Here is a 17,954-nt window from a genome sequence, read left to right on the forward strand (position 1 = left end):
TGCAGCAGTCAGACTAGCCATGGTTTCAAGGGCTCGCGTAACCGCACGTGGCCAGTGACTGCTGAATCGGACAGTACAACTGTGGAGTGGAGCTCGTAGTCTTTGTCCAGAGAGTGGATTAAACCACTCTTTGAATACAGCCAAGAAGAGTATTCCTTTTTTCAGATGGACACCAAAGTTTGGTGAAGTCTAAAGACATTAAAATGCATTTATTAGTAATACTTATGCTTTATACTTAAAAAAAATAGTTGTGTGAATATTTATATTCTCGTACATCAACATAACCTTTGAGAGGGTATTTTGGTTCAGTCTTTCAATTTTCAATATATGTACCTTTTGATTCACCAGCAATTTCACATTTCAGAATTTATCCCGAAGAAATATATGAATATGCAATAATTTACGTATAAGAAATTTTTTAAAGATTTTATTTATTTATTTGACAGAGAGAGAGACAGCGAGAGAGGGAACATAAGCAGGGGAGTGGGAGAGGGAGAAGCAGGCTAACTGCCAACCAACGAGCCCGATGCAGGGCTTGATCCCGGGACCCTGGGATCATGACCTGAGCCGAAGGCAGAAGCTTAACAACGACTGAGCCACCCAGGCGCCACTATGTATAAGAATCTTGACTTTAACACTGTTTAGTATGGTTTTTAAAGGGGAGCAATCTATATAAATGCCCATTAATGGGAGTTTAAATAAATTATAATATATTGACACAATGGAATATTCTGCAACTATGAAAAAGATTAGAATATGACATGGTTCAGTGGGAAAAAGTGTCATATAGAATATTAAGTATATTACAATCTCCCTTTTGTGTGAAAAATGTATGAGGTTATATTGGTCTTAGATACGGAACATGCTACAGCCACACTTAACAGTTTTAGTTAGCAGGGATTATTTCTGGGGGATAGGACTACAGGAATCTTGTCCATTTTCTACACGTTTGTATTTGAATCATTTTTATAAGAATTATGTATTACGTTCTATAATTAGGTAGCAGACATTTAAAAAAAACAACTATGCACAGAGATATTGTTTTTGCATCTTAAGAAACGTGAACAATGGGAAGCAATATAAATGTTCAAAAATGTATTATAGTATTTCCACTCCTGGGAGTTGTATACAGCTACCCAGATATTGTTATGGGACAGTGCTTACAATGCTAAGTGAAAAAAAGAGAATACAAAATTGTGTGTGTGTGTGTGTAACAGGATGACTATGAAAAACAGACATAACTAATCGAAATGTTAACAGCTCTCTGTAGGTGCAGGAACTATGCATTTTGTGTGTGTGCTTTGTTGTTTTTTTCCCATATTTTCTATAATGAATTTATACTTTTCCTATTACTCTTGTAATGGGGAAAATCTCATCACTATTGTTATTGTAAAATTCATTTGTTAAAAAAAAGAATGAAATTTGGGAGGCTTAGCTGTGGGTGGTATTACAGAGAATCAAATTACTCGATATGTGTAAAAATGTTTGTAATACTGTAAAGCTAACATTATGTACATAAAAATATTTATCATATTTTTGTTTGTGGATAGTATTCTGCCCAAGTAGAATTTTGTGGGTTTTTAAAAAGATTTTATTTATTTTTTAGGTAATTTCCATCCGCAGCATGGGGCTCAAACTTACAACCCGGAGATCAAGAGTCACATGATCTCTACCGACTGAGCCAGCCAGGCGCCCCCCAGTAGAGTTTTTTTGGTTAGAGTTTTATAACATGCATATTGTCATACAGCCTCTTCTAGTATAATGAACAGAAAGGGCTACCTCCTGTGAATTCTCTTTGGTATAATTTGGTCCGTATAAAGTCATATAGTTGTTCAGCTCCTTTCCTCAGAGGATCTCAAAGCACTTTGTACAGAAATACCCCTTTTTTTTCTGTTGGTGAGAAATGGAAGTGATATCATTTAAATTTCTATAACACCATGACTTGAAGATCTAAGGATCAAACTTGTTATGTACTCAGATGTACTCCTTCATTTAAAGATGGGTGAAATGAAAGACTGGATCTAGTGAATAGAGATGATGTGGAATTCTGGAAGCCTTTTCTGACTCAGAAAACCAGTGCTAATGAGAGATGGTGGTGCGAGGCATGGCATTTGGGTGTTGTACCAGTACTGTGCTTACTACCTCCTAGTAATGATTGAGATGTACTTAGAGGAGGAAAATGGGGTACTCAAGTCCTTCTTCTCGTCTGTCTGGAGTCATGTTTAAGGGTTAGTATATTGCTCAAGGGCACAAGCGTGTCTCCTCTTTTTTGGAACTATGATGTAAATGTTGAACTGTTATTTACAATGTGCTGTGATGAGACTTTTCTCCTGTAATATTAAGAAAAAGAGGGAAATACATTTGTGATTAGTGTGTGCCTATGAATTGTTCTCCAGTCCACTCTGGAGTCAGATGTGATCAGTTCTGGAGTTTGTTAACTCATGGAATGTGTTTCCTTTTCTTGGTTATTAGTTATTAATGTCGCTGCCTGTTTGTTTCCGGCTTTATTTAGGTTTCATGTCCTCAGCAAGCTACTGAGCTTCATGGCACCTATTGACCACACTACAATGAATGATGATGCCAGGTGAGTAATAGATTAATTATGTGCCTCAAATGGCTTCATGACAGCCTGATATTGACCTGTTCTACAGCCTGTCGCCCTCTCCATTTCTTCTTATCAGTTAACCATTTGTCATTGGCATCATAGCAAGGGTCCTTGTCACATTTCTTCACCCCATAATTACTGTGGAACCAAACCAAAATTTCCGTAAATATGAATGCTGCCTCTGGTCGTTCTTTTGTTTGTTTTTGCTGTTTTGGTTTTAACTTTAGCCACCTGCTTAGGACATCTAGGCTTTTCTCTAGGACAGAAAGGTGGGTCAGGACAGCACATGCACTTGCTTTATGCGGCTGGGGGTTTTGTGTATATGCTCTCCTTTTTAGAATGTCTCTAGAGACTGCTCTAAAGATGTGCATTATGTTGTGTTTGTTCAGGCTGCTGTTGAGGATTTTTTTTTTTTTTTGTATTTTACAAAAGAAGTACATGCTCATTTTATAAACAGAAACAAGATAGAAATGTATGCAAAAAATCTGTCCTCAATATTGCAATTAATAGATAGCCATTTTTTAAAGACTGATTGCTTCTATATTAGCTAGGATTCTGCTACATTGTAATATTTTTATATTACTTATTTAGCCAGTTGCTTCTGTTTCATTTGTTTGCCATTCATTTATTCATTTATATCAGTATGAACTCATGCTTTCCTATTTTATTCAATGAATTATAACCAATTACTGTCATTAATTTTTATTTGAAATTGTGTCACATTGATGGAAGCCCTTTCGAGTTGGCTCTTGTCCTTTTGAGATGACCCCATTCCTTGAGTATGTTCTTACTTTCTGGCACAGCAGGGTGTTCTAGGCTTGTCTTATACTTTCCCTGTTCCAGCCCTGGAGTCAGTCTTTCTCTGAGGAGTTCTGATTCTTTCTTGTGGATTGTGGTATTTAGAAACCAAGATCTGTGTGCTAAGGGTGTTCGTTGTCACTGGGTTTCACTGTTCCCAGGCGCTCTCAGTGGAGGGACCTAGGAAATGTGAGCATGTAAATATATACACATTCAGGAGAGAGCCACTTGTAGCATCTCTGAATGTTTCCTTTCAGTCTTTTTAAAAAATTTTTCCTGTACGTTCTATTTATGTATGTCTGTATGTATTTTAATGTAATCTCTGTGCCCAACATGGGGCTCGAACTCATGACCGTGAGGTCAAGGGTCACGTGCTCCGCTGACTGAGCCAGCCAGGCACCCTCCTTTCAGTCGTTATGAGTTTCCTTTGAGAATGTTCTTTTTTTTCTTTAGAATATGACTAAAATTGTATTCTGTTGTGAATTTTTTCTCTTAAATATTTTGTATACTGTGAACATTTTCACGTCAGTCACATTCAAAAATTTTGAATGACTGTATAACATTTTTATATTGCTTATTTAGTCATTCCCTAATTGTTGGACATTTAAATGATTTTTAATTATTGTAAATAATGTTGTGATAGACATTTGTAAGCATAAATCTTTACCAAGTGAAATTATTGGTCCTAGGGTAAGCACATAAGGGTTTTGCCAGCTTTATATTTCAAAGTACACTTAACCTTTTTATTTGAGAATATTTCATTTGCTACTAAGCCTCATCAGATTTTCTATCCTGGCCTAAAAAGTAGTAGATCTGCAAGTTGAGGTGAAGACAGTAATTACTTATTTTTTGTTTGCTTTTGTTCAGTACTTTGAGTACAAAAGAGCTTATGGAGGGTCCTGAGTACATTTGTACTCAAAACTTTGTGACTTCACGTCCTCTCCTGTGCTTTGCAAATGAATGCCTTTGTCTGGCTGGGTTTTTTTTGTTTATTTGTTTCCATTTATTTCTGGATCTACTCTGTTTTTTTGAAAGTACAGAGTAAATTGAGTGCAACTTGCAATCCCTGTCAAGACAACATGGGAGATTATATGAACAGGAAAGGAAGACTAGACGCTCAAAAACTAAAACAAACCCATTAAGGAAGCATGATTACCGCAGGCATAAAGTGTGAAACTCAGCATAATATTAGTGGCGTCTTTTGAATACAGTATTACTACTAGATCATTTAGAAACAACTTTTTGTCCTTCGTAGCTGGGATTTTTCTTGAATCACCTAATATCCCAGGGGCACTTAGTTTTCCTGAATCTTATTTATTCACATAATTTCTGAGGGTTGCTACCAAATGCTAGCCAAAGATGATTTGAAAATCACTGTATTTAGGATTATGTTGGACTTGGTCTGCAAGAATCTTAAAACCTGCCTACACTCAGGGCGTGATCCCGGCGTTATGGGATCGAGCCCCATATCAGGCTCCTCTGCTATGAGCCTGCTTCTTCCTCTCCCACTCCTCCTGCTTGTGTTCCCTCTCTCGCTGGCTGTCTCTATCTCTGTTGAATAAATAAATAAAATCTTAAAAAAAAAATAAATAAAACCTGCCTACAGAGGCATAAGCAAATGAGTTTATTTTTTGACAGAAAAATTTTAGGGGTAGCATGAAATTATTGGCAGTGGTTTTCCCTTCTCAGTGATATAAGGGCCAGCATCTCTTAGTCTTTCTCTTGTGGTCCCAAGATGGCGGCTGCAGTTTTAGCCATGAAACATGTTCACGGTAGGAAGAAGAGAGGAAAGAAGTGGTGTCAGATTTATCTGCTCTCTTTTATCAGAAAAGTAAAAGCTTCGCTAGAATCCCCTCCAAACGTCTTATATCTCATTAGTTAGAACTGTACTACCTGGCTACTTCAGGTGGGGCAGGCAGGGGAGAAGGGGTTGGGAATGTTTATTGGGTAATAGTCCTTCTGGCATTCAGTGTTTCTGGGGGAGAAAAGGCTGTCCCTTGTGGACTGATTGCTTATTATCAGCATTGTTCTCCAGCTCGTTTAGCCCACTTAACAAGGAATTTAATAAAAGTCTTGTAGCTGGAGAACGGAGCATGTGTTTTTGCCACAGTGCACTCTATTCCCATTGTGTTTCGTAAGGAGAAGAGGCATTTATCCACATTACTGCTTGGGCTCCATAGTCTGAATAAGCCTGATTAACTGGGGGTAAAGGAACTGGGCATTAGCTCTCTCTGCTTCTAGTATCCAGATTCTCAGGGCAGAAGGAGGCAGTCATAGCTTGACCTATTTTGTTTTTCTTTGGGTAATACCATAACTGGTGACAGTCTGGCACTACACCTTTTTGTCTCCTGCTTTGTATACCACAAAATATCACTGAGGAATTGGACACGTTCGTAGTTGTTAAAATACCAATATCGGCGCATAATACTTTTCTTCAAATGAATAGTTTTGGGTTTGCTAAGTTACAGATCTGTCATTCTTGGTGTGCATGTATGAATAGAGAATTTTTTTATGATTTTGAGATAGAGAAGGACTTTGTAAGCATGATACCAAGGCCAGAAGCCAGAAGCCGTAGGGAAAAATATTAATAGATCTGACGACCTGAAAGTCACATTGAAAAAGACATCGAAAACAAAGTGATAAGTAAATGACAGACTGGCAAGAAAAAGCTCAATATATGGCATTTTTCTTTACTATGTAAAATCGTAAAGAATTTTTACAAGTCTCTAAGAATCCCAGTAAAAATAACGGGCAAAGCATGTCAACAAGCAAACTTAGAAATCATTAAAAAAAAATCTCAAATAGCTAAAAAACAAAGACTGTCAACCTCATTAATCAAAGAAATGCAAATTAAAATGAGATTTCATTTTTTCCCCTATTAAATTATAAAACATTAAAAGTTTGGTAACCTCCTGTGTTGATGGTGTGGGGAAACAGACGCTTCCTTGTACCATTGTTGGGAATGTAATTGGCAAAATGATTTTGGAGGGCTGTTTGGCAATGTGTGTCAGAATTTTAAATGTATACTTATCTGATGACCCAGAAAAATCTACTTCTAGGAATTGACCTGAGGAAGTATAGCGAGTCGGCAAATATATTCGTATGAAGAATCTTTACATTGTGTGTCAACTGTACTTCAGTAAAATAAATAAGTAAATAAATATGATCTCGTGGGTTTTGAGATTGAGCTTGAGGGATTCTCTCCCTCTGGCCCTCTCTTCCACTTTCTCCCCCCCTTTCTCTCTCTCTCTCAAATAAATGAATCTTAAAAAACTATTTAAAAATAAATAAATAGGAAATACAGAACAAAACAGGAACCTTTGTTGCAACATGATTTATAATGGGGGAATAAACAACCTCAATGACCTTCAATAAGCAACTAGTTAAATAAATCACAGTAAGATCATTCAATGAAATTGTAAACGGCTGTTAAAGGATGAAGTGACATTGTATTAACAATGTTCAGCTACAAAATACTATATTATAATCCACCTTTTAAGTAAATAGGTATGTATGATAGGAAAAAAAAAGTGATACCTTTAAAAAAATTGATTATACTATCAAATTTCCAGGTTATTTTGTTAACTAGAAAAAGAAACCATGTTTGTAACATGATCCCCTTATGTTTTGAAAATAGAGATTCAACAGGCATATATGTATAGATATGTATGTATATGTTACAGTGGTTAGGGAAATGTCTAGGAAGACCACATATGCATCATAATATTGACACTGTTTACCTGTGGGGAAAGGAATGGCATGAAGGAAGGGCGGTGAGGGAAACTCAGTGTTTTGTTTTTTATGCTTCTGTTTTGATCCAGTCTTTTGCCATAAGAACGTATTCGTAGAAGTTACATTAAAAAAAAAAGTTACATTAAAAAGTACGAATCTGAAATAATGGATATCAGACTCCACATACTTGTTGCTGGGTGGAGGGAGTAGAAAACGCATTTTACTTTCTAGTCTATGTATTTTCATAGTGTTCGAAATTTTTCTGCAGTAAGCTTATACTGCCTTTTATCAACAGAAAAAGAAAAGGACTTTTTCGATTTGAAAATTATATATATAATATACAGAGGAAACGGGAAGGTGTTGATTATTTCTGTGTTGAAGTATGTGAATGAAAGATCTTTTCCTTATGGTTTCCACCGTAGGGACCATATGGATAAAACTGGCTTTTTAGTACCTGCCTAGGGTCTCTTCCCATTACCCTCTGCCCCCTTTTTAAATCATGGTAAAGTACACATACATTTTGTAGCACTTTTGATTTCTTATTCCCAGAAGCAGCTCCGCCTGTGGTTCCTACCTTAGCCAGGTCTGGAGAGAGAACCCTTTCTCTTTGTCCCTTGGTTCCAGTTTATTGTTCTACACGTGGCTAAATTCCCCCATGCTTGGGTTTTCGGGGGGAGAAGCGGGACAGAATCTGAGTGCCATTTACTCGTTCTTGAATCCCCAGTTTGAGCTAAAATCATCCAATTTGAGCTAAAAAAAATTTGCGCTTGGTCAAATTGAATTGAAACTGGAACATAGTTCTCATTAAGGGAGAGGATAGAAGAGATCTTTAACACGGGGTATTAAAATACCCTTAGTGGAGAGAGAAGTGTTATCTTTAAAAGGATCTTTAAAAAGGCAGTGGCATCTTCTTTTGTTTCTCCTGTGATGTGGTCTGTGTAGTGTTATCTCTTTAGTTAATTTCTGCTGATACATATTCTTTTCTCATGCTAGGAATTTTCTTCAAGAGATCTTTTTTTTTTTTTTTTTTAAACCTTTTAAATGCAAAGTAGCCAGTTTGTGTCCCCCTTTTACGACATTTCCCTTTGGGGACATTTCTTTGTAGATAAACTTTGGGTACTAATTTCAATGCTTTTTATGTGCTTTCAGGTTGCCTGTGTTAGTGAAAGTCTCACGAAAGCCCTGATACTCTTTACGTGCTGGGCCAGTAGATCTTTACTGCATTAGGAGGCAGGCGGGTGGTTTCTGTTGCAGGCCCGCTGAACATCCCCAGTATTGAGAGAAAACCAAAGAAGTGCCGCTTTGCCCGTGTGTTACGTGTTTGCATGCAAGGAAGGAGGTTACCAGAGCCTAAAGATGATCGCTGACTTTGCCAAGCCCTTGGTACTCTTGGCGCGGGGCAGCTCAGCTCCAGAGCAACTGCTGTTTGCCCTTTGGGGTCATCTTTGCTAAGAGGGAAAGTATTGTGTGATACTGGAGAGACAGGGTTATCAGTGGGCTAAGGGAGAGAGAGGGCTGGGGTGGGGGGGTTTGCCTGTGTTTTTCAAAGACCCTCCGAGGCAGGATTTATAAAGAAGTGAATTCTTCCTCATTTGTCGACGTAGGTCAGATATAAAATGCTGGTGTGACAAATAGGAGAAGCAGATTCTGGGCAAGACCTCTGAGACAGGTCAAGCAAGATATGTTCCAAACCGGTGGCTACCGCCTCAGATTTGGGAAGGAAATCCACGTGCACCCGGCACTCCGTCTCGTGGCACACCCCTCCCCAGAGCATTTTGGCTGTGGGCCCGGCGAGGGTCTGCGTGGCCACTGGCGGCCTGGTGCGCTCCAAAGAAACGTCGTGTCCACCTCGCATGCGCTGCTGCTTCGGACAGCGGCTCTTACATAAATTCTGTTCGGGGACCATCGGTTTCGAGGTTAGCTTATTGTATTTTCCTGAGAAGCTGTGTTTCTTATTACAAAAATGATAGCAGTATTAACACTTTATAGGTACCCTATTCCTTTGCAAAGAACTTAAATTCTCAGTAGAAACAGTAAGAATTTCCATGTTAGCCCCCAGTTTTCTTCCCCACAGTAAAGAACCACTTTTCCCACTCCTTCTATGAAGCTGCTGGCGTTAAAAGAGAACGAAGAGAGGACCCTTTCATGATGACCACTACAGCAAGTACTTTACTGTTTTACATCTGGAGTTTTAGAAAGGAAATGTACAAAGGTAATCCAGCCTTGTAAAGTGCTTTGTCAACATCACTGCCCCGTTGTTCTTGAGGTGCCTTGGTATAATGGAATTCGTACAGGCAATTTATCTTCGGCTTGCCATTTTTGTGTGTGGGTCTGCACCCTAGACATGGGCGCATTCTACCACTCTCCCGATGATGCTCTTTTCCCCCCAGTTGGTAACCCAGAGGTTACATAGGCCATTTTTTACTCCATCTGCCTACTTTACCCCTTTATTTAATAGAAATGTACACTGCATCATGGGGAAGTATTCTGGTAGTTTGCTTGGCATTTGAGAGCACATCAGCTAATAAGCCCAGAAGTACCCTCCACAGAGCGTGTGTGGTTGGTTAAAGACTTGCAAGCGAGAATGGTTAAGATACAGATGCTTTCTCTGAGGCTTCTTATCTCCTAAAAAGACACAGGTTATTCTGACAGGTGAAACAAGTCCGGGCAAATATGCAACATTGATCTAATCAGCAGGAACGAGAGCAATATTTTCCCTGGTGCTGCCTCTTACCAGCGTCATTAAAGGCTCCCATTACTCTTTTATTAGAGGTTCCCTCTCTTCCTTATCAGATTACAGAATGAACATAACTCACAGCAGTGATTTGATCTCTTGTTAAAGAGGATTACAGCTTTGCATTAACTCGGATTGACACAGTTTATAATTCGCTTGTTGATACTCGGGTGGGCGGCATCACACGTTTGACCCCCCAACAGTGCTGAGGGGAAAGGACCCCCATATATCATCATTAAAGATGGTGTCCAGCACAGAGATAGGAGGCGTGGGGCCTTCCTCCTCCGGTAATGTCAGAAAGGACAAAGGAAACGTTCTCAAGTTCAAAGCTGAGACGTGGGCCGGAGTTTTAAAACTGGATTGAAAACTGTGATTGTTTCTTCTGTTTTTCCTGATTTGCTGCTGTTCAGTCTTACACAGTTCTAGTGAATTTGCATTCTCAAATTGAAGCCTTGGTTCCAAGCAGGATGTAGAGTGATAAAAGCACATCTTCTAGAAAGAGATTGTGGATGTTGAACAGATAAATCTTTCCTCAGAATGGGGCTTCTTGACTATAGTTCTCATTCGGTTAAGTTCCTGTCATTTCTTCAAAGGATCGTGAATCCTTTTTTTCCCCCAAAGGGATCTTTCACATTCTTTAAAGTGGTTATAAATGTTTCTCTTAAGAACTTATTGTTTTTAAGTTCTGGCATTTTATTATTACTGTCTTTTAAAATATAATATCTTACAATATTGTATTAATCACAGCCAAGTATCCTGCAGGTGGATAGGCAATAGCTAAATGTTTTTCACCTAATTTAGATTAAGTCCTACATTTCCCACAATGATCACTGAGCCAATGTTAGGTTGCTAAGATCTGTAGACCATTTCTGTTTCTAAGTGCATTCATCCTTTGCTCTGAGTTCTTCACCCTGAGCTACCCTGTTTCTGATGGGCAATGAAATGACACAGAGTAATAACATCATATTCCACTTACTGAGCATTTACTATGTACTAGACCCTGCATTAAGCCCTTCATGTACCTTTTCATTCAGTCCTTCGAAGAAACCACTGAAGTGGTTGACATTATCTGCCATTTATGATAAGAATACTGAGGCATAGGGGTGCCTGGCTGGCTCAGCCAGTAGAGCGTGCGACTCTTGATCTTGGGATTGTGAGTTCGAGTCCCACATCGGGTGTGGAACCTACTTTAAGAAAAAAGAAGAAGAAGAAGAAGAAGGGGCACCTGGGTGGCTCAGTCGGTTTAGCATCTGCTTTTGGCTCAGGTCGTGATCCTGGGGCCCTGGGTTCAAGCCCCGAGTTGGGCTCTCTGCTCAGCGTCTGCTTCTCTCTCTTCCCTGCTTGTGCTCTCTGTCGCTGTCTCTGTCTCTCAAATAAATAAAATCTTTAAAAAAACAAAAAAGAACCCTGACGCATAGAGCTATTAAGTAACTGGCCCAAGTTAAACAGCAAGTAAGTAGTGGACCTGATCTGTGCATTTAGGAATGTGAATTCAAACCTGCTGCTGTTTCCAAGGCATCAGCAAGCTTTCAGAAATGTCTGGGAATGGCGCGCCAGAGGGAAGCTCCTTCTCCCCATCCTCAGTATACGTAGAAGAACCTTTCTCTCAATTAAACACTTGTTTGGGGATGGGCGGGGGAGACCCTTTTGGATTAAAATGACTTTTTCTTTTCCTTTTTTTGTTTTAAAATAGAGGTGCTTTTTACACGGGAGGGGGGGTTGCCTAACACCTCATTCACATCTTAGTATGAATCACTGAATTTCTAGACCTGCTCTTATGCCCACACCATTCTTCTGGTTACAAAGACCCTGATCCTTATAATCATCTTTGAAACCTCATTTAGAGTATCAGTCAGCTTGCCCTTACAGCTTGCCCGTATTCGGCTGCCTGTCACCTACTTTCCTTAGAGGTGGTATCTTCTTTTCCCCCGTAATAAGAACAATACATGCGTATGGAAGAAAATTTGGAAAATACAGAAAAGACAAAGAAAAATTCATCTCTTATGTGCTATTGAGAGTTGACATTTATACTTTCATATGTTTTCTTACAGAATTTTTTTGTGTATGTGTTTTATAAAGATATATTTATATATATGTTTGAATCCCCTTTTTTGATGAACTTTATGTTATAAGCATTTTAACAGCATTAAGTTTTTAAAAGACATTGTAATATGTAATATCCAATTATGAAATATTGTTTCTGATTATTTTTATTTCTCTTTAAGTAATACTGCAGTGAACATATTTGTGCAGAAGTCTGTATTTTAAGTTTTGCTGTGTCTTTAGAATAGATTCTTGGAAGACTAATTCTTGGGTCAGAGGCATAACTTTTGAATGATTCTTGATTGGTCCGACTAATTTACATGCCGTTGCTCCCTTGCCAGCTGAGGCTTGTCATTACACCTTCGGTCATATGAAGGGTTATGTTTCGGAAGTATTTTCAATTTTGAAGTGCTGAAAGTTATTTTTTTATAAGTTTATAACAAGTGACAGACACTTTACTGACCTACGGGGTACTGGACACTGAACTAAGTAATGTTTATTTTCTCATTTAAGAGTAAATTTGAAGAGTCCATGTATTTATTAATCATTCATATTTCTGCTTTATCCTTTCATTATTTTTCTTTTGAGTTTTAGTTTTTCTTTGCAATTTGTATGAATTCTATCTATTATGGTTATATACCATATTTCCTAATTTTTGCAGATTTTTTCCCATTTTGCTTGCCTGTTGATACATTTCAGTGGCCTCTACTGTCTGTCTCTGTCTCTTTTTAAGTCAGACCTTTCTTTATACTTCGCACATGGACTATTGCACCGGCAGTCCCTTAACCACCAGTCTGATCTAATCAGCTCTGTGTCTCGCCAGATGAGACCTTCCTAGAATACCGCTTCGAGCATGTGTTCCTTGTTGCCTGTAGAATTGAACCTGTGCTCTCGACCCTGCCCCTCAAGGCCTTGCTCCCTCTCTCCCCTCATCACGTTTGGGTATGTACACCTTGTGCTGTCTCCAGAACACCCCCCCCCACACTTCTTGCACTCCTGTGTTTCCATTCTGCTCACCTAAGCCGGGGCATCTCCTCACCCCTTCCTCACCTTGGTTGGGATGTTCCGAGCCCTCAACCAACACAGCCTTTCTGGGGAGACCTATGAGTCCCCTTTCCACACTGAGCTGGGGGCTCGCTCTTCCTTGAACCCCTACTTTATTTGTTCTTCTTTAATGCTATTTATTACAGCTCACAAAAGCACTTGATATGGGGGTTTATCTTCTCGCTAAGAACGCTTAACTTATGGAGTGCCTGGCTGGCTCAGTCGGAGAGCATGCGACTCTTGATCTCAGGGTCGTGAGTTCGAGCTCCACATTGGGTATAAAGATCACTTAAATAAATAAACTTTAGGAAAAAAGAACAAGAATGCTTAACTTGTAAGTCAAAGTAGCGTGCATATGTGTACTGTAATCTCGTATTTGGTTTTGTATCAAAGTTTATGCTCATACATTTGGAAAATATGTTTTGCTTCTAGTTTTATCTTGCCTTATTGCATAACATTTTTGTAGCACAAGTATTATTTGCAAAACAATATCATGTCCTTTCCACGTTGATGTCAGCCTCCCGAAGCTAGAGAACTAGCGCGGGAGGGCACCTGAGCGCGTTTTGCCCCGGCGCTCATGCGGCGCGACCCCAGAGGACGCTTCCCTTGGTGACTTCGTCTCCTTTTTTACGAAGCCAAAATAGTCCTTGCTCGTGAAATGTTCTTTTAAATTTTTTGTTTCTGAGGAGGACTATTTTAAATGTAATCTGTACAATTATCTAAACAAAGAAAATGTATGTTTTCACATGGGTAAATATCATTGTCCCTTTGCCTGCAGCACAAACATAGCCATTTCTGTGCAAACTGAAAAAAGTTGGCTGTAGGTCTCCTGTCTGAAATGCCTTTAAAGGCTTTCAGCTTATAAGTCTATTTACAATTTGCTGGTAAGACTATTTTTGCAAACAGTCCTATAAGACAGATGAACAGAAGTTTTTGCCTCTTTCACCGAAATCTCCAAATCTTCTAACTCCTTTAATATCCTTTCCCCAGCTCCCCAGCACCTCGTCCCTGTCTAGATCGCATGCTGCATTCGCCCCCTGGCCGCGCCCCTGAGGAGCTGTGGGTTCCGTCTCCGGGCAAAACATGGCACGCGAGCGCCATGTTCTTAGCTCTTGGCCATGTCGGAAGATGCCCGGAAATGAAGAGTCCAGCTCTGGGACTCCTCATTCCCAACCCTTTACTTAGAGAGTTTTTGAGGTCATTTTTATGGAGGATGAACCTTGGGAAAAGATCTTTCAAGAACACTCTTGTATTTCTGTCACTTCCAAGAGCGCACACTATAAACTTTGTATTCTGTAGGAGGTTTCCTCCTGTCCGTCTTGCCTGTGGGACCTACACTGGATTTGGTTTCTGGTGGCCCTCCTACAAATTATTGGTTACTGTGGAAATACGGAGAACATAGACAGGGCTCTGTGATGACCAGTTACAGCTTTAGGTCAGTTTTTTGGACTGCTTGCTGGATTTGTTTGATTTAAGAAGAAAACCGTGTGGAATGGATTCTGGATGTGCGTTAGCAAGGCGTAACAGTCCCTGGTTTACCTTTTGTTATTTTTAGTGTTGGTAGTAAGTGTCAAACCAAAAAAGGATATTTAGATAAAGGGCACTGCCTCATTGTACGTTGAGTTCAAGGTGCTGGGAAGCGCTGCATTTGTAATGGGATGCTATTACTAACTACCCTGGAAATGAGGTCTTGAATGAGCCATAACCACACCTTGTGTTTTATCCATTGTCTCCCTCTGGGGAGCAGAACACTTTATAAACATTAACTCTTTTACCCTCTGGGCACCTCCACTTAAAAGGTAAATAAGACTGAAGGCTCTTTCTTCTCCAATATAGATGAAGCAGCATCAGCCCAGTGAGGGAAATTACTTGATCAGAGGCAGGGGAGGTGTTCGTGGCCTGAGGTGTTCGGAGTCCCAGTAGTGGGCCTGGACAGCGTGGTGGCCGCTGACACCCAGGAGACTGCCGCTCTGTGTGGTTCCCCTTTCCGCTTCTCAGCCTGGTGGGGGCTGGGCCTTTGTCTCACGTGGAATGTGAAATGCTGCAGAGACGCGCGATTGTTCTTCAGCGCTTTGTGCTCCTTTATAAGAAAGAAGAAATCGATACACGTTTTCTCCTACACGCACTTGGCAGCCCTCCGCCTCCTCGCCCACCGCCCAGTCCTACATGGGAGGCACAGCTAGGCCCCCGAACAGACTCCAGTGGCGGAGATGCAAACTCCTCGTTTTACACTTAGCCGTTGGGCTTTTTAAAACCCGCCTTCTAGCTGGCCAAGGTCATCAGACGGCTGGCTGCAGTGACTGGTCGGTGACCCAGGTTGGGGGAGATGCCCTGTTGCGGACACCCGGAGGCCACAGGGTCCCGGTCGCTACTCCTGGGGAGGGTTGACGTGGCAGATGTCTGGGACAAACCTTTTTTCTCAAATTTCCCATTTACAGGGAAGAGGAAGAAATTCTTCGAAGGATACTACTAAAAACCAAAAAGATCGACAGAGGGAGGGTGGCGTCAGTTTTCATTCTATCAGTTAATACAAGTGGACTGTCCAAGCCAGAGCTCTGTCTCAGGGTGTGTTTTATGTTCGAATCAGAAAATGTGCTGTCAATACCTGGAACTCTGGAGCTTCCTGCCGATAAACAACTAAGTGTGGGATTTGAGTGACAAAGAATATGCTGCCATGATTAACAGATGGGAGTTGAGGTGACAGCCAGCGTAGCCTTGCAGGGCTCAGGGCACAGTGCCTAGGTGAGGGCATCGGACCCCGGCGGTGGAGATTGTTAGAGCTGAGAGCGTGGATGAGATTGGGGGGGAGGGGCGGGGAAGAGGCAAGAGAGGAGGGCCAAGAACAGAGGCTAGGAGAAGGTCTATACTCCCGGCCAGGAGGAGTATGAAAAAGACAAAGAGGGAGGAGGAGCAAAGGACAACACAAGATCCTTGTACCCCAGTTGCACCCCAGGGTGGAGACTGTCAGGACTTAAGGGTCAGCAGCTAAGGAGCCTGGCCCCAAAGGCCTGCTGGTACCTTACGCCCCACCCTCAGGCCCGGCCGGCCACGGCAGGGTTGGTGCCTGGTGTTCGTGTGCCCTATGGTCGCTGCTTTTGTTTGGAGTGGTCCTGGGCTTTCTTGTTAAACAAGTCCTCCAGCTGATTACCAGGAGTACTAGAAAGCTGTGCTGAAACTCTGTGGGTTGCCAGTAAACACCTTCACTAATTTCCATGTGTTCTGACCCCCAAAAGTAGGAGTTAAACTGGAGCTGAGAGACGCAGCACAGGCCGCCCCCCAGGCCCTGGGTCGCTGGGCAGCAGCCTTGATAGGGACACAAATGTAACTCGCGTGTCAGTCTCCCCTTCAGTGCGGTTGGAGGAAGTGATTCACGTCTAAGCAGTGAAGCATCCCCGGGCTTTTAACAGGAGCTGTTAGAGGGGCTGCTGTTTGAACAAGGAGCTTCATCTTCCTGAAGCCAGCAGTCACAAAACCGTAAACACAACACCGGCCAACTCTATTGCCAGGATCGTGGGGGCCTGACGTTAATATTAAACATCTCCAGCAAGGCAGAGAGCTCTGCGGCCCAGCCACAGAATAAAAATAAATAAAAATAAAGAGAAAACCCTGCTAAAAGCGGTGAGATGATTTGTCGTCTTTCCTGAGCGAGGCCATTTGTCTTCTCTCGCATCAAATCTGTTATAAAACAGTCAAACTGTGAAAGTGGAAATCATCCCAGGAATATGGAATATTAATGCACAGGGAAGGAGGCCACATCCCTTTTGTCTGGAGTGCCAGTGTCGTCCCCCCACCCTTTGCCACCACTACCCTTTTTTTGCTAGTCCACCACGGTAAGTTATTTTTCTTTAAAAGAATTGGACTCAGAGCTAGCGGTAGGGGTAACAGAAGTTTCAAGTATTTTCCTTCCTTTGTTCAAGCGAAGTGAGTGTAGCTGACTTGAGGACCAGGAAGGAGCCCGAGTGAGGAACCAACCCTGTGTAGATTCGGCCCCCGTTCCGTCTCTCCCCGGCCCTCTTCCCTCTCCTTCCTTTCCCGAGCCTTTCAGTTCCTTTGTTTGGGCCCTCAACCTGCTTCTGTGAACATTTATAAATCTCTAGTCTGTCTGATCTTTAGGAGACAGGCCAGAGGCCGCATGTCACCATCTGTAATTTAAAGCTGCAGGGCTAAAAGCATTTGCAGAGGTTTGAAGGACCTAGTTCTGACCCGACCAAAAGAGCGAATTGGAACAGACCTTCTAGAGTCTCCTTCAAGCACGGGGAGGATGGTGATGAGGGCAGACACACTAGGTAATTTATGGGCCAGTTTGCTGGGAGCCACGCCACTGGACGAGTCCTTAGAACCGCGTCGTGTACTGCCACCTCGTGGCGGACTCGGGCGGCTGCCGATCAGCCCGCGGCTGCTTGGAGACTTGCCTTGTCTCCAGATTTAGGTAATTGTTGATGGATGTGGGCATCCTCCGAGTCCTGCTACTTGGCTAACTTGATCCTGTTAAGAAGTAAGTCCTAGTTAAGAGAAGGTTGCTTTCTTTTCTTTTTATCTCATTTCTTGAGTGTGTGTGTTGAGGAGGGAGTTGGTATTGAATTGTGATGAGATTCTGGAAAGGAGCCTGTGATCCACTTTCTGTTGCTGGGGGATGTTGGGAGGAGAGCGAGGGAGAGGAATCCTAAATTTTCTACCGTCATGATTTCTGTATGTTGTCCTAAGAGCTGCCTGTGTGTGTCTCTTCACTTGGCTTGCGCCCCTGACAATCGAGTCTTGGAGACAGGTTCCAGCACGTGTCTGTGCCTCTGATGCCATTCCTGTGACGTGCTAGGGTGTACCCTGCACCACAGCCCCCAAAGAGCACAGGGCAATTGCTTGCCATTTGGATCGATACATTTCCCGTTAGGTCACGGAAGCATTTCTCACACACCTTTCTCTCACCTGTAAAGTCACTGATACAGAGTAAGAATGGCTCTCGGTCAGAGGAGGGAGAAGGAATGAAAGATTAAACGAAGG

At 41.6% G+C, this 17,954-nt stretch overlaps 1 protein-coding gene across 3 annotated transcripts in view; it reads left to right on the plus strand.

Moving 5' to 3' along the window:
* Nucleotides 1–17,954, plus strand: part of AATF (apoptosis antagonizing transcription factor) — a 133,970-nt gene that overhangs the window by 76,140 nt on the left and 39,876 nt on the right. For all 3 annotated transcript variants that reach the window (XM_087854594.1, XM_087854593.1, XM_045773642.2), the window contains one exon: nucleotides 2,513–2,584. In XM_087854594.1, coding sequence (XP_087710720.1) covers nucleotides 2,513–2,584 — 72 coding nt within the window. The remainder of the gene's footprint in view (nucleotides 1–2,512; nucleotides 2,585–17,954) is intronic.

The sequence above is a fragment of the Ursus americanus genome, chromosome 23 (genome assembly GCF_024610735.1).
Source record: "Ursus americanus isolate L20-20 chromosome 23, mUrsAme1.1.p, whole genome shotgun sequence".
In the NCBI taxonomy this organism is placed as follows: domain Eukaryota; kingdom Metazoa; phylum Chordata; class Mammalia; order Carnivora; family Ursidae; genus Ursus; species Ursus americanus.